At 52.8% G+C, this 21,270-nt stretch overlaps 6 protein-coding genes across 6 annotated transcripts; 4 read left to right on the top strand and 2 right to left on the bottom strand.

Annotated features, from left to right (window-relative positions):
* Positions 1–560: 560 nt before the first annotated feature.
* On the top strand, positions 561–1,835 carry PtrM4_002740 (uncharacterized protein; the record flags this gene model as incomplete). The annotated part of the gene is made up of 2 exons (XM_001930323.1): positions 561–908; positions 963–1,835. The coding sequence occupies 2 exons, from the start codon at positions 561–563 to the stop codon at positions 1,833–1,835; spliced, it is 1,221 nt and encodes a 406-aa protein (XP_001930358.1).
* A 750-nt stretch (positions 1,836–2,585) lies between these two features.
* PtrM4_002730 (SPS1, Serine-threonine protein kinase) lies at positions 2,586–3,174 on the top strand (the record flags this gene model as incomplete). The annotated part of the gene is made up of 2 exons (XM_001930322.1): positions 2,586–2,597; positions 2,650–3,174. The coding sequence occupies 2 exons, from the start codon at positions 2,586–2,588 to the stop codon at positions 3,172–3,174; spliced, it is 537 nt and encodes a 178-aa protein (XP_001930357.1).
* Positions 3,175–4,123: 949 nt separating this feature from the next.
* On the bottom strand, positions 4,124–6,888 carry PtrM4_002720 (protein phosphatase family protein; the record flags this gene model as incomplete). Its single annotated transcript, XM_066102652.1, has 3 exons — positions 4,124–6,268; positions 6,322–6,810; positions 6,865–6,888. 3 exons carry the CDS (start codon positions 6,886–6,888, stop codon positions 4,124–4,126), a joined length of 2,658 nt encoding a protein of 885 aa, XP_065964854.1.
* Positions 6,889–7,781: 893 nt separating this feature from the next.
* PtrM4_002710 (MSL5, Splicing factor (branch point binding protein)) lies at positions 7,782–9,762 on the bottom strand (the record flags this gene model as incomplete). The annotated part of the gene is made up of 6 exons (XM_066102651.1): positions 7,782–7,936; positions 8,028–8,610; positions 8,660–8,883; positions 9,082–9,299; positions 9,346–9,556; positions 9,609–9,762. 6 exons carry the CDS (start codon positions 9,760–9,762, stop codon positions 7,782–7,784), a joined length of 1,545 nt encoding a protein of 514 aa, XP_065964853.1.
* Positions 9,763–10,678: 916 nt separating this feature from the next.
* On the top strand, positions 10,679–12,144 carry PtrM4_002700 (Gst, Glutathione S-transferase; the record flags this gene model as incomplete). The annotated part of the gene is made up of 6 exons (XM_001930319.2): positions 10,679–10,738; positions 10,798–10,820; positions 11,133–11,190; positions 11,263–11,488; positions 11,625–11,771; positions 11,894–12,144. 6 exons carry the CDS (start codon positions 10,679–10,681, stop codon positions 12,142–12,144), a joined length of 765 nt encoding a protein of 254 aa, XP_001930354.1.
* Positions 12,145–17,125: 4,981 nt separating this feature from the next.
* Positions 17,126–19,919, top strand: PtrM4_002690 (transcriptional activator xlnR; the record flags this gene model as incomplete). The annotated part of the gene is made up of 6 exons (XM_066102650.1): positions 17,126–17,320; positions 17,367–17,706; positions 17,812–18,928; positions 18,975–19,449; positions 19,582–19,722; positions 19,779–19,919. 6 exons carry the CDS (start codon positions 17,126–17,128, stop codon positions 19,917–19,919), a joined length of 2,409 nt encoding a protein of 802 aa, XP_065964852.1.
* Between the last annotated feature and the right edge of the window lie 1,351 nt (positions 19,920–21,270).

Here is a 21,270-nt window from a genome sequence, read left to right as displayed (position 1 = left end):
AAGCGTGTGCACAGGGGTGACATGGATGCAGTCCGTGAGGTCGTGTTCGGACGGAGCAGCAAAGTGACGTGGGGTAAGTTAGGCGCGTAGACATGACTGCGTGCAGAAGTGATTGTACTGGTAGTTTCAAATGCACATGCAAACTGTAAGCGATGCGAGAATAAGCAATATTAAGCTAAACCCACTGGAATGCAGTCAGACGGGTACTTTTACTACTAACTATCTACCTTGTCCAGGGCGCCATCCCGCCACCATCCGCCAAGCTGGACCCTGACATGCCACCAATCGCGTCGTCTAGCGTCCGTGATGCGACTTCCCCAACCACGCGCACCTATTAACGCATAACAACTTTTGTGCCTCTCTCGTGTCTCTCACTTGTCTTCACCGAGCACATAACAGACACAGCAGAGCCTATTCCTATATAGATATTATCATTCCATCCAAAATCACTACATTCCATTTCCGCGCGTCATTGGCCTAATTTCAGCTCAAACGCGTCACGGAAATCGATGTATGCGAGCGATAATATGAGCGCCACCATAACACCGCAAAGACATAATATGGCAAGTCAGCATAGCCCTTCCAAGACACCGAATCGACGCGTGCTGGGAAATCTCCCTCCGAGTGCCATAAATACCCCCCAGAACCTAGCCAAGGCATACGAGGCATCCGGACTCACTCGCGCTCAAAGCCAACTAAAGCACGTTACCACCCACACCCCACCAAGATTTCTAGACAAAGAGAACTTTGCGACTCCAGACGCGTCTCAAAAGGGTAAAAAGAGGGGCATAGACCAGGTTGATAGTGTCGAAACGGCCCAAAGTTTAAAGATGCTCACTCGCTCTGGCGACAATGGTGCCGTTGAGACCGGCATGCGCCTCACCGCCGAAGCCATGCAAAGACATACTGTAACCCCCCCCCCGCCACACTTTACGCGTCGTCACGTTACTAAAACATGCCAGCAAAACAACCCCATCGGCCTCGCAGACCCAGGCTCGCCCACCGAACGCGCCACGCCTTCTCCCGAACCAGAACACATGCAACAGTCCCAAAAGAGCAACCAGTCCTTCTCCGACCTCCTCAACTATGAAATGTGCGCTAGCCAGAAGAGCGAACATGGGACAAATGTTATGCCACCACCCCCCGTACCCGCCCCAACATCCTCCCAAGAGAAGAGGCGATCACGCGCAGAACAGTTGCGCACGCGTCTCAAGTTTGGACTATACAAGGTCAAGACAAACCAAGTGACCAAGCGCGATGCCGACATTATTGGGACATATGAAGCCAGGACATGTCAGGCCAGCGAGCCTCACGGGTACTCATACTCGTTGGACGCGCTCAACGCGTCGATACCAACAACTATCACGCCATCACGAGAATCTCTCGACGCCTATCGCGTTCCCAACATTACAGTTTCGTCTCCACGACGCGAACAGGCGCCTTCCTTTGTACAGGCAAACCTCGATCCATTTCGTCCCGTCGGTAAACTTGGGCCGGCACCAGTCCAATTTGCCATGCCCAAAGACAATTTCCAAACTTCTTCACGAACAATACAAGGCTACGAGCCTTCGTCCTCGCCCCCAGGCGTATCATTACCCAACCATGACACGCACCAACAATACACATCACCAGATTATCAGACAAGTCGTTATCAGGCACCTGCTGCGTCCGTGGTGTCAACGACTGGATACGGACCAAGGAAAGAAGCGAGGCAAGACACTGCACACCAAAGACTACAACGTCTCAAAGAGCAACAGTACATGGATAGCAGTATAGGCGGACTGCAAGACAATGCGGCCAAGGGCCTTATCCAGCTCATGCAAGGAGGACGGTAGCGGCCTTTTTTCTCAAATGAATACACCCAACTGGACAGCGGTCCAATGCTGGGATGGAAGTTTCGTGGGTACACACATCATTCTTAATCAATGATTTATGACAATTATATCATCAATACCACTCTTTCAAAGAACTCTTGTGCAGCCCGTTGATAGTGTTTTATTGCACAGTATTTTCCTGCATGAACCTCATAGAAGCAGGGATGGTGTAATACCAGTTCGGCAATCTGTCGTCTACGCCAAGGCCCTACTGCTGCGCCGCATACACCCACGAAGCTACCATTTCCATGTACAAGCACAGGACATTGGCCGCAGGGTATCCATGGCATCCCTTTTTCGCACCGGCCAAGTTCTCAGAGGAAGACTAGGGACATACACTATAACGAAGCAACTCCGATCAACCGTCTGGTTTGCAAAGTGAGATCGAGCCAAGACCATAATCCTCCCAAACTACTAACAGAAAGCCCCTAGAGACCAAGCGCAGAAACCAGTAGTGATCAAAGGCGTCCAAAACCACGTGAGAGTAGAAAACGAACGCGATGTACTCCAAAGATTCCAACATCGTACACCATACATCAGAGGAATGATTGACGAGCTTGAACATCCTTCTGATCCTGTGACCATTGCCTTGCAGTATACAGAAAAGCGACTTGAGACTTGCATCAGCCCGTAAAACGCTCAATCGAAAGGAGTTGAAACGTGTATGTCGATGTATTCTCGAAGCTTTGCAGGCTCTACACGCTGAACAATATGTTCACGCAGGTATGTTTCCCGCCACTCTCTTTCTTCATGCCCCCAAGATACAGGAATCTAGATTGTTAATCTGATCATAGACATCAAACCAGATAACGTATTCATAAACTACCACCCCAACAACCCAGAAGAAGACCGATTCCAAGACATTAAACTCGGTGACTTTGGCGACACATACCCCATTGACGCCTACGGCCCTTCCTCCGGCGCCTTCGTCGGTATACCCGAGTGGGCCAGCCCAGAGATGATGTTCGAGCTTCCCTGGACCACAGCAACAGACATCTGGTCCTTTGGTGCCCTGCTCATCAGCCTCATCTACGGCGGCAATTTCAATCTCTTTGCCCCCCAAGGACCAGTCGCCGATCTACCTGAAGAGCAGTTGGCGGTTCTGGTACAGCATTACCAGTGGTTTGGCCCGTTTCCAAAAAAGTTCCGCGAGATTGCTAGAGAGGATGCGATGATGGTGGTAGAGAGGTTGGAGCAGGAGTTTACGCCAGAGATGACGAGCTTGTTTCGCAGGATCAGTAGAAAGGAAGTTAGCAGTGGGGATAGGGACTTTTTGTTGAGGATTATGAAGCTTGATTAGAGGGATAAACCAACGGTGGGGGAGGTACTGGAGGATGCGTGGTGGGAAGGTGAATGAGACGTGTGTTTGTTGGTAGTATAATCTGTAGTATACCCCTCTTCTCCTGTATATTAATCAGTTATAGCAAGCATCTCTTCTCAAACAACTAGCCACAATCGTTCGAGTTGTGTTTTCCACTGCCAGCAAACCCCCAATATCGTTAATATATGAGGCCCTTACGCTCTCTTCACACTCTCATCAGCATCACCTCGCACAGTCACATCCTTTTCGTTACGCAAAATCACTTTACCAACCCAACTAAAATGCAACGCCGACGAACCACCCCCTCACTCTTCAACCGCAGCCCCCTCCACGGCCTGCACATACAATCCCATTCCACCGCCAAAAGCTCTCTCAACTACCCACGTTCAATGATAACAGTACAATGTTCAGAACCCCAGTGCACCAACATCGTCACTGTGACACCTCATGGCACCAGTACCAGCACCACGAGTCTGGGTAGTGCTAGTCCGCTAAGTGATGGTGTGGAGAATCCAGTCATATATGTTAGAGCACGATGCAAAGAGTGTGCACCAAAGGTGATGGTGTTTGATTTTTGGGATGCTTGGGGTATAGAGGAAGACAAGGAAAATGCGAAGGGGGAAGAGGGTGCAGGAGATTGGGGTGCTACTGGGTGGGCAGAGGAAGAAATTGGAGAGGGGGTAATGGAGTGGTAGGAACTCACTTGACTATAGTAAATGGCATTGCCCACCTCAGCAAATACCACCTGCGTTAGATCAGACAACACGATATGAGAGACAAGTCTGTGCATGTAAGAAAGCGGGGTATCATCCATTTGCGTTCGTCATATTATGATAAGTTCATTGGTCCACGCCTTGAACAAAGTCATCGTCGTCATCTTCGGCATTATCATCTTGTTAAAGCTCCATCCATCCACTTCTCCTGCTAATCATTGCATCTCCATCTCAACAACATCCTTCTTCTCCTCAGGGTTGTGGCTGGGCTTTCTACTTCTAGTTCGATTCTCCGCCTTCTTCTCGACAATATTTGATCCAAGACCCAGGTCAGTGTTTTGCGCTGCCTCCGTCTCTAACACCTGTTCCGCACTTTTATCCGCGTTCATATCAATGCTATCATCTTCAGGCTGCGCAATCTTCACGTCTTCAGGCTTTGGGGCTTGCTGTGGCTTTTGATCAATGTCTGGGCTGAGCTGCGAACTCGGCTTGACAGCTTCTCGCGCAACGTCCGCGCTTGCTCTGTTACTTTCTGCAGCAGGGCTAACGGCCCTGCTTGAGCTTGCAGTGATTCCCAGCTTCTCAAAACTTGCCATGACGCCCTGTCGGAGATCCTGCCCAAGCGCCGCAGCCGCATCGAAAGGCTTCGGCGTGCTGGATACTTTTGGTGAGCGATCACCGATGGCGTGCGTAGGCGGAAGATTCACCGTCGTGCCCGCACCGATGGCTCCGTCCGCTGTCTCTATGCCAGTGACGATAGGCTCCTCGGGTATCGGTGTGGTAGTACCACTCTTTCCGTTGCTCGCGATGCTAGTCTGTGGCGTAAGGCTTGGTGGAGCCTGAGGTCCAAAGACGTTCATTTCTTCATCAGTGCGACCAAAGCACTCTGCCCACCAGCGTGCCTCTCCTTTTCGAGGGAATATTATCCGCTCTTTTCCACGAATGGTGTCGTCCGTTTCCGGATCATACTTTGGGTTCATGAACTCCTGCTTCCGGCAAAGGAAGTAGTCCCATACGCTCCTTGTACGCTCTTTTGCTCTTGAATCTACGCGCTCCTTCTCGTTGTCAAAAAGGAATGTACCGTACTGACAAGAGTAGAGATGGTATAGCAAGCGCCTCAAAAAGCGCTCACTAAACTCAAAGCGTGTTGGATGTTGGTAATGCAATTGATAGACACAGTCAAGGAACTGATGGAAGACAGGCGACAGTTCATTCACCTTGGTGACTCGGTGTTCTTCTGCTGCCCCGATCTTTTCAGGCTTCGGCGCAGTAATATCGGCAATGTCCGTAACGTTATCGCCGTTGGACTCTGGAAGCTGATTCAATGATTCGTTCGACTCATTGTGACGGTTGAAGAGACCTCGTGCACCGCGAATGGCATTGTCAAAGGCGTTGCCCCCTCCTTGGCCATCCTTGCGTTCAATCTTTTCATTCTCAACTGTGAACCATTTTTCGTGGCTCAGGAATCCTGATCGATGCCGAAACATGTGACCAAAGGACAGCCAGTCCTTCTCTACTAGGACGATGAAACCTTCTAGTGTCCGGTAGTACGGGTCCAGGAGTATCTGACTGAGTGCGCTCAGCTGACTTGTGCGATCCCATCCGTCTGAGCAGTGGATAAGAACGTGCGAGTGCATGATGCCCACAGTACGAGCTATCAGGGCAGTTCCGTCCAAGATGTTTGCAATGTGCTTGATCCAGTTGCTCTTGGCTAGCAACTGCCTGTTTGGAGGGAATGATATCAGATCGGATTCTTTCAAGGCCTCGATGACAGTATCCAGTGACTTCCGCATGACATGAATGTTGTCAATGCCGAGATAGGCCTTCTCTGCGCCAGGATAGTAGTCCATCTTCTCCGAACCCAGTCCGACCGCCTGCATGGCGTAAGCATTGATTGTGGGCCTGGCGTCGACAATCAGATTCCGCTGCTGAGCTCCGTATATCTTGGGTAGGTCGGGGTCTGTTTCCGCGGATCCGGTCAGGTCGTCCACGGTGGTTCTTCCGGCATTCCCGGTGCCGTCGACTGTGCCCACAAAAGAGCTGTTAGCACTGCATTCATTCAAGTTGACAACGCTTGCATCCGGGCTGAGGTCTGCAGAGCTGGTCGCCGGGGCATTCGCTGCTTTCCACCCACGATTCGTAGCCCATATGGCTGCAACTAGCCTCTCATCTTGGGGATTTCGGTTCCCGCGAAGGCCAGGTGTTGGCTGTGAGCTTCGGGTTATAGAGCAGTTGTTGATAGGATGGCGATAGACTAGGGCTGGAATACGTTGTCGCGAACGGTACTCGCCGGCATATCGAAGGACGCTGTCCGAGACATTGGTGGGCACGACGAGCAGGGCGGGGTATGTCGCTGAGTACTGTTCCACTCGTCAAGACATGCCTTAATCTGTATCTGTCGCAAATTATGTACCTTGTACTCCACATTGATCTCCGATATCCGCCAACCCTTCTCCGTGTCTTTGGGGCTGATGCCTAAACGTTTCCACTCCCGCCGCGCGTCATAGATGTTCCACCCGTCTTGCTGGTCTTCTGGTGGCTTTGGCTGGTAGGTAAAAGCTAGCAGCTTGTCCAATCTTCCTATCTTGCACGACAGTGCACGGATACTGTCGTACACGTCACGCGCCTTCTTCTCATCGGGGAAGAAGAAGGCGAAGAAGGTAAAGTCGCGACACCTTATGCGGATCGAGGACTCCTGGCGAAGGATAGGCGGGCAAGGCTTAAGGCTGCAGTGGTTGATCATTGGATATGTGATCCATACTTCCTTCTGCCTGGGTGGTTTCGCGTCTGCGGGTGCGTCTGCAGGCAGGCTGGGTAGGTAGCTGAAGACGATGTGGTGGGGCATGAGATGCAGCGTGCCATCAAAGCGAGTGCCTCTGCGGAGGAGATAGACACCTTCTACCTGGGACAGAATTAGGACGTCTATCTTTTACTGTAGATTAATCCGATCACATACCTTGCTCACGCGTATCCGCTCCATAGCGACGGGGTACGCGCAATCGGCCTGGATAACTTATGGGCGGCGAAGCGGGGTCTAGTGGCGCTATAAAAATGGGCAGCTATTTGCTATAAGCATCGAGAAGGAATAACAAAGGCAAACGAAGGGTTTGAGTTGTCGGCGAGCTTGTAGCGAGATATGAGTTTGTATGGTCAACATGGGGGCTCGTCTGCATGTGCCCGCCCTGTCACGCTGCTGCTCCGTCCCGCCGCTTGTGCTAGCAGCTAGTATAATCTCGGCCGTCAACGTCATCTGAGTGGTTACACTTTTCACGTGTTTGATTTTCTGCCTGACGTGTTCATACGAGCACCTGAGTGTTATAAAATATTTGAAATACTGGTGTACAAAGGTCACTGTCGTCGCCAAATACGCCTACAAGGTGCTTACTCATAATGCACGTTTGGCGACTACAGTAGCCTTTGTACACTAGTATTTCAAGCATTTTATGATACCAGATGATACCCATGTGCAAGCACTGGTCACACATACGAGTCTGCGTGTCCAATGAAAAGTGCATTGACTATCAAGTTCAAGCACAACCTTGCTAGCTACTTGTAGAGAGCAGGGCACTGACTATCCAAGCGAAGTTGAAGCATTCTATAAACCTGGCCGGTCCGATACACTTACCTGTGTTGTCGTGAGAGCCAGATACCGGGTTTTCATGTAGCTATTACATGTACAATCCCCTCTGAAGGCCCCCATGTGTGCGCTAGCAAGCGCCAAAGAATCCCCCCATTACAGTCTGGGAAACGGATAAGCGCTAGTGCGAAACCGAACGCTGAGCTGACATGTCGTGTAAGCTGCTGCCTTTGTAGGGCGACTAAGCCGGAGGAGGGGGTGGGGGTGGCACGTCGCTCGGCGGGGGAGGAGGGGCATCACCCGGGGAGGCGGAGGAGGAACAGAACCAGACGGCGGCGGGGGGCTACCAGCAGCGCCATAGGACTGGAAGAGAGGACCAAGACCTGGAGGAGGGCCGGGAGGAGGAGCGCCATAGCCAGGAGCACCAGCGTAAGCACCGGGAGCGCCCGCACTGGCAGACTGGTCGTACCCATATCCGCCGTAACCGTAACCAGCAGCAGCGGGAGCAGCGGCAGCCCAAGGCGCGGCGCCGTTGCCAGCACCATAGCCCTGGTCGTACGACTGCGCGCCACGTCCGCCACCACCGCCAGCCCAAGGAGGAGGAGCGGTCGAGTTGCTGTCGCCACGACCACGATCGTCGTCGTTACGCGCCCAGGGTGCAGCACCGCCACTAGGGCCACGCTCCCAAGGCTTGACAGTGCGCTCGCCACCTCCGTAATTGTCTCCGCCCGCACCACCATTGTCGTTGTACTCGATCGCGGCACGGGGTGCTCCAGGGGCACCGCCCATTTCGGCCATGAAAGCGTCGAGCTCGTTCTCGGGAGCACCGCCGATACGGCCTTGACCTGCCTGGCCACGATCGCCGAGACGGTTGTCGTTGCGCCACGGCTGACCAACCTTGCGCTCGGGGCAATCGCGAGCCATATGACCAGCTTGACCACAGACACGACAGATGATGCTGGCCGTGAAGTTCTGCTTCTGAGGACAGTCGTACTTGCGATGACCAATCTCACCACAGTTCTGGCAGGCCTGGTTTTCGTCGTCGCGAAGGGTACCGTTCAGGGCGGCGAGCTCACGGAGCTGGTTGCGCTTGAGTTCGTTCTGGCCTTCGGGGATGGAGGCAGCCTATGATTGTTAGAATTGACATGTGCAGCTTGGAGTTGAGGGGACTTACCGTCTCAATGACGTTGTGGATAAGCTTCTTGGCCTTGTTGACTTTCTCTTCAGTGTCTGCCATGATCAAGCAGTGAAGATCCTCCTCCTGATTGCTGGTATGGGCCGCGTCAGAACGTCCCTTACCCTCCTTGACGGAGCCCTTGCCTCGAATCGCAATCTTGGCCTGAGATTCTGTCTCCATCTTCTTGAGTGTATTTCCACGGGGGCCAATGAGTAGTCCAACTGTTAGTGCAAAAAGCTGTAATTAGTGAATGATCAAAAATATATGATTAAAGTGTTGGGTTAGTGATATAGCCACGCTGCAGATGCCACTAGATGCACACAAGACATCCAGCAATATGAGCAGGCCGGCCAAGATCAAGGAAGGGGAGGGAAGCAAGGATGTAGAAGGAACGCAAGAGAGGGGGGTTAGTCTCGTACTAAAGTTAATCTCCGGATAGTCATTGACCGGAACATACACCTTCTCCTGTGTCTTAGTAGGGCGCCTGTAGTCGGCAGGTGGGTGGTAGTTAGGAAGCGTCTTCATGGCCTTTTCGACAAGCTTGTGACGCTCATCTTCGAGGCGCTTTCGATAGCGGAACTCGCGCGTGTTGACACGACGTCCAAAGTTATCGTACTGCGGCGGGGGCGACGGGGATCTGCGGCTGTTAGTCTCTGGTAGATTCGGGGGGAGATGACACGTACCGATCGCCGTCTGCGGGAACGACATCGTTGATCTTGAGCTTCTGGCTAATCTCCTCGATGCGCAGATACAAAGTATACGCGTCGAGCTGCTCAGTGGTCATAGGAGCCTGAATGTGAGTAGGCAAGCCCATCAGTCCAGCAGCCTTGTTGTCTTTGACATCGCCCCATCGGTTGCGCTTCTTGCGCTGTCGCGGACCGTCGGTGGAGGAGGCTGTGACATTGTTGTTAGCATAAGATGTGAGTGTGTGGGAGACTGCACTTACTGCGCTCTGGGCTGCGGCCGCGCTTCAGCTCAGATAGACCCTCGGCGGGAGCTGCGGGATTATAACCGCCATCATCATTCTCACCTCCGAAACGACGGCGAGTTCCCAAAGGGATGTTGTTGGAGCCGGTGATGCCCTGGTTGCGCCACGACATGATTGCGAAGCTCAGGGTTGCAGTTGTGAGTTGAGGTTGATGGTGCGAGAGAAGTTGGTTGTCGCGACGAGGCAAAGTTTAGGCTAGTTGGGGGCTGCGCTAGTCTAGTCTAGGCGGTAGTGATGGCATCACGTGATGGAGCTGTCAGCGCACAGGCCTTGGCAGCCAGATCTCTTCTGCCCGTCAAGCGCGGCATTGATGTTGTCGGCACCTGCAGATCAGGTTCAGGGTCCCTTTCAGCCAGAATTCGTGCTGCACATCTGGCTATTGGGACCAGGGTACTTCGATACGACTACTTAATTACACGTGTTACATCGTTGATGTGTCGCGGGCAGGACAGGAGCAATTTACATCATCATCCATTACCTACATGGTTCCGGCTTGCTGTTATTAGACAAGTACTATCAAGGCCTACATTCAGCTGCTTCCCATGATAACAAAAGAATGCGTAATTGCTTTATATCGGCAGCAGCTCGTACCCTGGTGTGCAAAGCGTGCGATTGAACTTTTCTTGCGTGCTCGTACTTGACCTGCCAGAGACACCCAGGGTTGCCATGACTGGCTCAGATTGGAGGCCGTGTGAACGGAACTCCACGGTACTTTCCTGTGCGCACATGACCTCGTAGTGCCTCGACCGTACACATGTATTGAGGCTTTCCCCCACACTCGTATTCCAATCGTGAACCATCGGAGACAAGCCGGTTGCCCTGCGTATGACCAAGCCTCGGCGCTACTCAAAAGCGACCTCGGAACACGCTCGTCATAGCTGCCCCTCTTCAGACTGGACCCCACTTCCTCATCAGCACAGCTGAATTATAAAGCTCCAAGACGATACTAGCTTCCGAAGAAAGCCACGGGGGCTACACACTCATCATTTCCTTGACGTTACATCAATATACTCAAGTCGACCGCAATCATGTCCCAAAACTCGGATATCACGCTATACACCACTCAGACGCCGAACGGCATCAAGATAGTAAGTTTGATTGCGGGGTTTGCTGGAAGTAACATCGTATCTGACACGTGTTTACTTAGTCTATCACCTTGGAAGAGCTGGGGTAAGTAAAAATCGGCACTCATATCCGAATTTTCTATTTTTTTTGGATCGGGCCTTGTTCAGTGGCTGGAACCCTTGTTGCAGTATGCTCGTATGAATGGAGTGCCACGTTGACGGTGGGTTGTCATCAGAGTATTTGGGTCCAGAACTTCGCATCCCCTGTCTTTAGTTGTAGAACATCATGAGATCCGGATGCAGATGTTGGTTCCTTTACTTAGAAGCACCTGTATCATGTTGGAAGATGTCCCACAAAAACCTTGGCCGAAGAACACATGGACGATAGCGTTCCATTTAATCCACTAACCTCGTCTAGTATCCCCTACAAGGTCCAAAAGATTGAAATCTCAAAGAACACGCAAAAGGAAGACTGGGTAAGCCCCCACGTTGATCTCTCCAACCATATCACTTCCCACTACCATTTTACATAAGCTCACTCTGTTAAGTTTCTTGCCATCAACCCCAATGGGCGCATCCCAGCGCTCACCGACACTTTTACGGATGGCAAACAGATCAACCTCTTCGAGTCGGGAAGCATCATGCAGTACCTTGTCGACCGTTACGACACGGAACACAAGATTAGCTTTCCAAGGGGGTCGAGGGAGTGGTATGAGATGAACAACTGGTTGTTCTTCCAGAATGCCGGTGTGGGTCCCATGCAAGGTCAATCCAGTAAGTACGACGTTCTGAGTCATACGTGGTTACGAGAAGAGAACGTACATGGTCAAGACCAAAAGACGGAACTGCTCTTACATCGTATTTCGTAGCTGAGATAGCCAAAGAGCATGAGCTAACTTTTCTCCCAAAGACCACTTCACGCGCTACGCGCCCGAGCATATCGAGTATGGCATCAACAGATACCAAAACGAGACTCGCCGTCTTTACTCCGTGCTAGACAAGCATCTATCCTCCGACAACCGCCCCTACCTTTGTGGCGAGAAATGCACGATTGCCGGTTAGTATCACCCATCTCCCGAGATCCGCCCGCCAACAAGCCCATCCACATGGATGCTTTGCACAATCATGAATGCGTATGTTGACGGCAATGCCATGCATAACTAACTCACCCTGTCACAGATCTCTCACACTACGGCTGGGTAGCAGCCGCAGGCTGGGCCGGCATCGACATTACCGAGTTCCCCGCGCTTATGGCATGGGAAGAACGCATGACGGCCCGACCAGGCGTGGAAAAAGGCCGTCACGTCCCAGACCCACATACCATCAAAGAGACGCTCAAGGACAAGAAGAAGGTAGAAGAGATTGCAGCTAGTAGCCGCAACTGGGTGCAGGCGGGCATGAAGGAGGATGCTGCCAAGCTGGCAAAGTAAGTTTGAACTGCTCTGTCATGTTTCCGTTGTGTATTTGCATGTGGCGGGGATGAGATGAGCGGCAGTGGCAAAGAGAAGAGATGAAGAAGAAAATGGTATCTCGGGAGTAGCAAATTCGTTTCACGTACTGGGTCCCTCCCAGGTCCCAGCTCAAGTGCATACCTACTTAGCGAAACATGCAATACGAACACGTGGTACCCTGTCCAAACATGTCAAATCTTGACAATCCATAACAAAGCTGAAGCTGACACAAACACCAGCTTGAAGCTCTAAGCGGGGATGAATGATACAAACATCACCTCGAAGTTTGAAGCTGTAAGTGTAACTGTTCTGTCATACCGAGTTATCCTACAAGCTAGCGTGCTACCTCTATCGGTATACGAATTCCCGAATCGGAAAACATGCCTCTTCACATCCATCGTACCATTTTAAAAATATCGTCCCATCGTAAACAAATAGTCCGATATGTAAAAATAACTCACCACCCCTTCCAATTCCCACCCTCCGCTCAAACCACCAAAAGCCCCACCATCCCATTGGTGGTAAAAAAATCCCTTCAACTACGCTACATGGACCGTGTACGTTTTACGTTTTACGGTGATAATTACAAGCAACAAGCGCATTCCCCTGGTCTGGTCTGGCACGTAAGTAAGCCCGGCCAGTAGGTTGAGTTAGCCGGGCAAACTTCGGTCGCTCGCCGCGTTCGGATCGGGCGTTGCGGTTTCCAGAATTGTCTCAGACGACGATTTAGTGCCGGGAAAGCTAGACTGGAAAGGGATGGGGTGCGGTAGTTTGGTCCGTCGGGGTGGGGTTTGTGCCGAGGTGAGAAGCTTGGTGAGGTGAGGGATGTAGGAGAGGAAAGGAAAGAGGGTATATTGCTGGGACTTATAGGGGGAGGGAAGTAAGGGAGGGGGGATAAGGGAATGTGCAAGTGTATTGCGTAGCCCCTATATAATAGATGAGTATGTAAACGGATATATGGATATTTTTGCCACCATCCGCCATTGAGGAAATGAGGGAATCACGAACGCCAACGCACGTTCCATCCACGATGGTCCTTCTTTCCCGCTAGCATGTACGTACGTATCTGTACCTGTATCTGTACTCCAGACCCGTCGACACGGCAGATGTAAAAGATAACCAGACCCTCCCGTCCTTGCCCAAGAAAAGAATAACCCCCCGATGCACCCCATGATTTGTCGCAGAAAACAAAGAAAAGATCTGCAAGAAGCTCCGGGTCCGACTACCCAGGTGGCGCTAAAGCAACACAAAGTCGCACCGCAGACGCCCCGATTGACGGATCATGGACTGTTTGTCTGAAACCATTCGAGGGAGTGAAAAGAGGTGGCGTGCTGTACAATTGGACCCCGGTAAAGGGTCTTTTTCTACTGACCGCCAGTTTGGGCGAACGAGTTTCCGACATTATCGTTTTGTTTGGGCTGGGGTACCTAACGTGGACGTCCGACTGCGGGTGTTGCCGTTGATAGAGGTAGACAGGCTGCGTGTATATAGTGAGATTATGCAATGGAGGTGACGCTTGCTTTCGAGACAACAACGGGCGAGACGGGAAACATCCGACGTTTTCTCACCTTATGCCGAGGACAAGACGACAAACCACGTGTGTTTGCGTGTCAGTGTCATGGGGTATGCTGACTGGTCTGTTCTCAAGGAACACGGGAGGCCGCTGCGGTACCCGTATATCTTCAACCCCAGGATATTTTTTTGGTGCGCCCTGAACACCTGCACCTGCACCTGCATCGCATCCATAGTGGCTCATGCACCTCATCAGCAGGACAGGTTCCATGTTAAGAGCAAGGCCGATGCATGCTCGTTCGCGCCCTTTGATTCAACGTTCGCTGCCCTCTCGCATCGTCCGTCAACCTGGCATTGACCTGCGTTTCCCTTTCCCCACACCCCCCAGTCTGATAACTTTCCCCGCATTAATGCTCGATGCGCCAGGCTGCATAATCGCGACGGGCTATGCGGACGCAGCGGGCAAATATTTTTGCTTCGCTGCACCCTCCCAAGCCCATCGGGGTTTAGGCGGGAGCTTGATTTCCCCAGCTTTGAGGCTTCAGGCCGTAGCTGTCAGACTACGGCTATTTTGCTCTCTGGCATAGCCGAAGCGGTTGGCGGCCGGCGGCGGCACCCCGCTACTTGTCAGGGCTTGATGTCAGCGGTAAATACCATGCTAGGCAAAGCATTATCGGTGTGGTGGAGAATCATACCATTACCAGGGACATTTAAGCATACATGGTAAATGTCACAAGCGCTTTCCGCTCAGCCGAAGCTGACGGCGCCCCAGATCTTCGTGACAGGGTGCTCGACCTGGAAACACTGACCACCCTCGCAGCAGTCATAATCTGGGGTACATGGCAAAAGCAAGACCGGGTGTGCCCACAGACAATGAGACAGAAACGAGGGCTGGGTACCTAGATCGTATTACCCGGGTCTTTCCACACCCGGACTGCACTGCCAGGCCAATTTAGCTATCCTGGGCTTTGAGTGGTTGTGAAGCTGGACCCTTAATCTGGCAATTAGTGTAGCGCGCACTCCTAGTTTTACGTCTTGATATTGAGACCAAGGAGTTTTGTCTTGGAATCACGTCGCCACCCACACACGTATACGCATACGCACACCACCTTTGACGCTTGCTGCGATGTGTAGCAGGGTTATGTGGGGATCCGAGTAAGGATTCGCCATTTGCGTCTCTGAGAGCGAGGTATCTTCAGTGTTGATCGATCTGCGCAGGATTGTTCAGAATTGGTAAGCTATGAGCGATGAGCTTGGCTTGTGTGGAGAAGCGGAGCTCATAAGCCCAGTGGTTCACGGCCCCCGAGCAGACGGCCTTTTTAGTGGTCCATGACTCTTGACCAGACCGAGTGTGTACATGATGACTTGGGGGCGCAGAGATAGTAGGGGCCAAGACGACAGCGTCACAGTCGAGGCGACACGCAGATGATTGCGCCGCTTTGCACACGGGAGGCAGGACCCGAGAGGCGCAGATTGGTGGGCATTGCATCTTCACAGTGCATGCCCGCCCTCGTACTGGGGCAGCCACGCTGCAGACGTGTCGCGCACCCTCGTGCTGGCAGCGACTCGGAAGAAGCAAATTTCAACGTCCACCGGTAGCCAGGAATGTTTGAGCTAGTGCAACGGGCCGGCAAGTGCTGGCCAAGTCGCGACGCGTGATGTGACAAGAAATTTGGATGAAGATTGCGGAGAGCGCGAAGATGTGATGACGCTTTGTTCGGGCAGAGGGTTTCAGTTTGGGAGTATGGTGCTAGACAGCTGGCGCCCGCGTGGGGCAGGAAATGAGAATTGCAATGTGGGTGTGCGAGATGATATGGACGGGTTATAAATTGCACAAAGTCTTCTAGAAGTCGGCGTGTAACGTGTACCTGAGTAGCATGCCTGGCTATACCTGGGGCGGAGTGGTAATAGAGATCTGTTGTCATGTGTGTTCATGTCGATCACAACTCCTAGAAGCTGGACTGTCGGCGCTGGTGGTGTGCTGGCAGGGGAAGGCGTGTTCCGCATATAGACGAGAAACGGTGACGTTGGGCCGACGACACATCGGAGGTGGGTTTGCAGGCATGGCGGCCTCGCTTGCAGATGCAGAACCAGAGCGAGAGCAAAGTTTGGCTAGAGGTCCGAACGTTGTTGGCGTTGAGGTCCATGCAGCGGCACCCAGCGTGCGGTGTAGTAGACCAAGAAGAGACGACACTGACTGCTACCTAGAAGCTCCGTGGTGGAGACGACTCGACGACATTGTCGTAGTGCATGTAGTGGGTAGTGGATGTGTTCGGGTCTCGACTGAGCCAGTGGGTCTAGGGGCCGTCTTGATTGGCCGACCCGCCGCCGCCGACACCATGCCGCGACGAGAAGCTCGCAGTCGGCATCGGGTTTCATCTTGGACATGGCATCCTTAAGTAAGTATGTACAATGCCATGAAACGGAACCGGCTGCCTGTGTGCAAATCATGACAATGCCCAAGTAGACGTCACTACATGATGATGATGATGATGATGATGATGATGACAGTGATAGTTCACGACCGTTGTTGCTGTCACTAGTCGTGGGTCAGGCGCTACAAGCCACAACCTGGAGAAGTGCCAGGTACGTACGAGGTATTGGTAGACGGCGCGGGATGGGGAAAAGACTAGCAAAAGACCAGGATGGGTGGCTGCATGCCGGCTGCGATTGGCGGGAAAGCTGGCGTGCAGTGTGAACAGTGTGAACAGTGTGAACAGACGGCGTGGCGCTAGGAGCGAACCGCGTGAAGCCCCGCTCCCAGCTCCCATGGGCACAAAGTGGACCTCACCTGCAGCCTGCATCCTTCTACTCCCACCGGCTAAATTGTCTTTATCCTTTGTCCAAATCATGCGCTTCGCATCTCGACCAACCCCGGCTCCGGCCCCCGGCCTTGTCAGTGCAATGTCGCTCACAACCCTTGCCACGCCTTTGCCCCAGAGCCTGGTCGCCCTGGCCAATGGGTCGCAGCTCTCAGACGTCCATGGGGGCTCGAATTAAACATTGCGTCGTCTGATATTGCGCTCCCCGTTTGATCTCGCTTCTCGAAGCCCGCGTGGACGCATGGAATCTTCAAGCCACAGATCGTCAACCTGACCCTGGGAACATGTCTTTTGCAGCCTAGGACTAGACAAGTCGCCCTGTACCCTCGGCACCTAAAGCCTTGTCGGAGGCCCACATATGCTCCCCAAGTATCCCATGACCCGTGGTCGTCCCCAGATTTCCGGCAACCGACTCCTTCGTCCTCAAGTACTCCCGCGACGTCACAAAGTGCCTTGTCTGCCGTCTGCTGTCAGAACGCATTCCCATCTCAAGTCGCCACCGACTAACAACTAATCCTCTAACCAGTACGTCGGCCAATGTTCGGTGCGAGGACCGGCAGCTGCTGATCTCTCATGTTAGGAACAAAGGCGCCCACTTGGTGCTGAAAGTCACTACACGCCCAATCATGGAGGCTACAACCACCACAGAAACTCTCAAATTGGAACGTCGAGGCTCTGCCCCGGTTAAGCGCAGAGTGAGCCGGGCATGCGATCATTGCCACCGCATGCGAACAAGATGCAACGGCCAGGCCCCGTGTTCGCGATGCATAGAGCTCGAATACGTCTGCCAGTATAACCGTGAAAAGAAACGACGAGGAAAAGTAAGCATGACTCTAACACTACCCATTATCAACTAACGCCCTCTAGGTCCCAAGGCACATCCAAAAGCAGAGGGAAGAAGCCGCTGCTGGTGGCGGTAGTCCGCAGACCCCCAATGGAATGACTGGTTATTTTGAGCGTCCTGGTGTCATGACCGAAATGGACGAGGATGTCTGGTCGCAATCAGAAGCAACGCCCGTCGTTCAGCATTTCCCACAAGGCAAGGCCGGTTTGCCTACCGGTGACTGGCAGGCCATGAACCCTGGCGCGACTTTCGACCCACCTGTAAACCACATGATGATCGATCCTCTGCTCCTCGGATCTGGTGCTGCTTATCCTTCTATGCATGCTGAGATGCCTCGCGAAGAGTTGATGTATGCCATGAATGGTACGTAGTCTCGACCGCCACCGTGACCTTGATCAGTTCCCACGTGTACAAATCCCGGCATCAGGCAACTGTGGAATGTGCTTCGGTACTTACTGACAGCTCTAGGCATGCATCTCATCGGTCCCAAGGTTACTCCAGTGTCGATTCCCTCCGAATACGCCAACATGAGCTACCCAATGCATTATCAACAAACCGGAAGACAGTCATCGCCGCACAGCTATGGATCCGCCGACACCGGGTCGCCACAGTCGGGAGTCAGCGTCAACTCTTCGCAGCATGGTGGTGGCATCATGGTCGCCTGCAGGTACCCGGTCCTAAAGCCCCTTCTACCACACCTTGGCACCATTATGAACGTCTCCACCGCATGCGATTTACTCGAATTCTACTTCCAAAGCTCCTCGTCCGTCTTCATGGAACCACGCTCACCTTACATTCTCGGCTCCGTATTCAGGAAACGAAGCTTTCTCCGCCAGCACAAACCGAGAAAGTGCAGCCCGGCATTGCTTTCCAGTATGCTTTGGGTAGCCGCCCAAACAAGCGAAGCGAGTTACCTTACTTCTTCGCCCTCGGCAAGAGCTATCATTAGCCAGAAGATGTGGAATCTGACGGTGGATCTACTGAGGCCTCTGGTTCATTCGCCTTCCTCACATGGATTCGCCCCTGGACCTGGACTTTCATCCGCCGCACATGACGCTTTTGGAGTCGACCGAGCAATAGGGCGGTACGACGGGAGATCCGATAGCGCCATGGCACCCACCAGCACGCTAGACGATGTGGCAACATATATCAACCTGGGAGTTGTCACGTCCGCAAGCGAGTACAAGGCGGCTTCTTTGCGGTGGTGGAATGCAGCATGGTCATTGGCGAGGGAGCTCAAGTTGGGCCGAGAGCTGCCGCCGGGCTCTGCCAAAGAGCGTGAGACAGCTGCTATTGACGGAGAAATTGATGTGGGCATGTCAGATGGCTCCAGTGCGCAGGTGCCCGTCGGCACACCATCTGCAGCACTGATCGAGGAGATGAAGGAGGAAAGACGCCGGCTATGGTGGCTACTCTACATGGTTGACAGGCATCTTGGTCTCTGCTACAACCGCCCACTCGCCATGTTGGACAATGAGTGCGAAGACTTGTTCCAGCCCGTCCCAGACACGCTCTGGCAGGCGGGCGAGTTTTACACCGGACACCCCGGACCACGGAAACGCGGACTCAGTTTCCAATGTACATCGTATGTATCACCGCTGGTCTCCACTGAACTCTGCTAATTGGTATAGGCATGATGTCTTTGGCTTCTTCCTGCCCCTGATGACAATCCTCGGAGACATTGTAGATTTGAACGCCCAGAAGAACCACCCAAGATTTGGTCAGCGCACTTCCTGGGAATTACACGAGGCTGAGATTACGCGCCAACTGGAACGCTACGCTTACAGCATCGAGGAGTTCAAGGCACAACATGGCTGCGGTCCAAACGAGGAAGCGCAACCCAACGGCACCCCAGACCCAGTACGAGGCGAATGGGTCCACCAAACGAGAAAAGTCGCCGCCTACGCCACTCATATCATGTACGTACTGCATATCCTTTTGCACGGCAAATGGGACCCCGTGGCACTACTCGAAGACGACAACATGTGGATATGCTCGCAGTCCTTCCTCGCAGCGAGCTCCAACGCGATCGCCGCCGCCCGTGCCGTCGAGCAGATACTGGACGTCGATCCAGACCTGTCATTCATGCCCTACCTCTTTGGCATGGTAAGTCAAATCCCATGTTCAACATGACACGTGCCGGCTTTGTCCGTGTTTCCACATGGAAAGCGCGGAAAACGCCGGAGTGTCCAGGCCCGTCTGTAGGAGTAAGAGAAGATCCGCGCTAACCCATTCCAGTATCTTTTACAAGGAAGTCTCATCCTACTTCTCTTGGCCGACAAGCTCTCGACCGAGACCAATGACAGCGTGATTCGGGCCTGCGAAACAATTGTCCGCGCCCACGAAGCTGCCGTCGTGACGCTCAACACGGAGTATCAGGTAAGCATGCTTGCGGATGATTGTATCCGTCTGCACATGACTAACGAGAATGGCAGAGAAACTTCCGCAAAGTGATGATATCGACACTAGCGCAAATCAAGGGCCACGGCCACGCAAGAGAAATGACACCGGCGAAGCGACGAGAGGTACTATCCTTGTACCGATGGACGAGTCTGGGGAACGGTTTGGCGATCTGAGATGAGGTGGCGTAGAGAAAGTTAATGGAGTATCAGGACACGCGGTGGGGCGGAGGGGTATGGAAAAACTAGGCGTCTGGGCGTTTGTTGAACCACATAAGCACTGGTTTGGCTTTCTGGACAACTCAACAATGAGTAGACATGGGATGGATTGGATTGGACTGTAACACTATATCTATTCATTGTGGGATCATTTGGGTTGATATTACTTTTTACGAAACGACACGCGAATGATGGGAGAGTGGAAGGAAGCGCAATAACAAACTGCAGCAGCTGCAGCAGGGGGTAATGGAGGACTTTGAACGGTCGTCGTGCCGTCAAAGAGTCACGAAAAAATTACATATACATTATTAAACAAGACACAACGTGTTTAGCACCGTTGCATACCTGTTTTCTGCTCTCACAATAGCCCCCGGAGATGGCTAATACAACGCATATTAAATCTCACCCGTCCACACCCGGCGAGAACATACCACATACGAACCACGAACCACGCACCACCAACAGTACGAACGCGCATGGGGAAATATTCGGTCTGGTCAAATTTAAACTAGTGCAATCCTTCCGCCGCCGCCGCCGCCCATACACTCTCCTCACTCCTCCCCCGATGACCGACCGCCACAAAGCCGCAGGTTTGACCGAAGGAAACACACCGGTACAGTACACGCGCACCTGGACATGACACCTGCTCTTTGCAGCGGGCAGCGGTGTAACGTTAAGATGAAAGGATGCTGTTGTGCGACAGGTTTTTTTCCCTTTGACGCGCACGTGGTAAGTAAGTACATCGATTATCAGCATTTGACGATGCATGGTGATGGATTGGTTGGTTGGTTGGTGCCACGCCACGCCGCGCATGTTTGCCGGTTACCTACTCACTCGGCGTACCTACCTTGGTTCTGCTCCCAATATTTGCCTTGAATTTGATCTGGAAACACGTCTAATAATTCCCATGTCTCCTGCTTACTTACTTGTGCTCTCACCTGCTCACCGGGTTTGGGTTGGGCTAGACTGGGGGGTTTGAGTGAGGTGGGCTAAGTTGTTCTGTCAGACCACTTGGGCAGCCATGGGCAAGGGTGCGTGGGTGCGGATGTAGAAGCCGACGCGGAGTACCGGTAACCGCGAATTGTGGAGTGGAAGAGATGAGACGTGCGGAGTGTGGCTGGTGGTGGTGTCTGTGAGTAATGAGCGTCGACGGGGACCCTGGAGCTGGTGGTCTGGTCTCAACGGCTGCCAAAGATGGGTCTGCACGGTTGATAGAAATGAGGGCAGGGTAGGATAACTGGGGGTCCGCGACCGCGACTGCGACACGCCGGGTATGAGCACTATCGGTGTGCAAGAAAACGTGATGGAC

This window comes from Pyrenophora tritici-repentis, chromosome 1 (genome assembly GCF_003171515.1).
Source record: "Pyrenophora tritici-repentis strain M4 chromosome 1, whole genome shotgun sequence".
Taxonomy (NCBI): domain Eukaryota; kingdom Fungi; phylum Ascomycota; class Dothideomycetes; order Pleosporales; family Pleosporaceae; genus Pyrenophora; species Pyrenophora tritici-repentis.
This window is presented reverse-complemented; position numbering and strand designations above follow the sequence as displayed.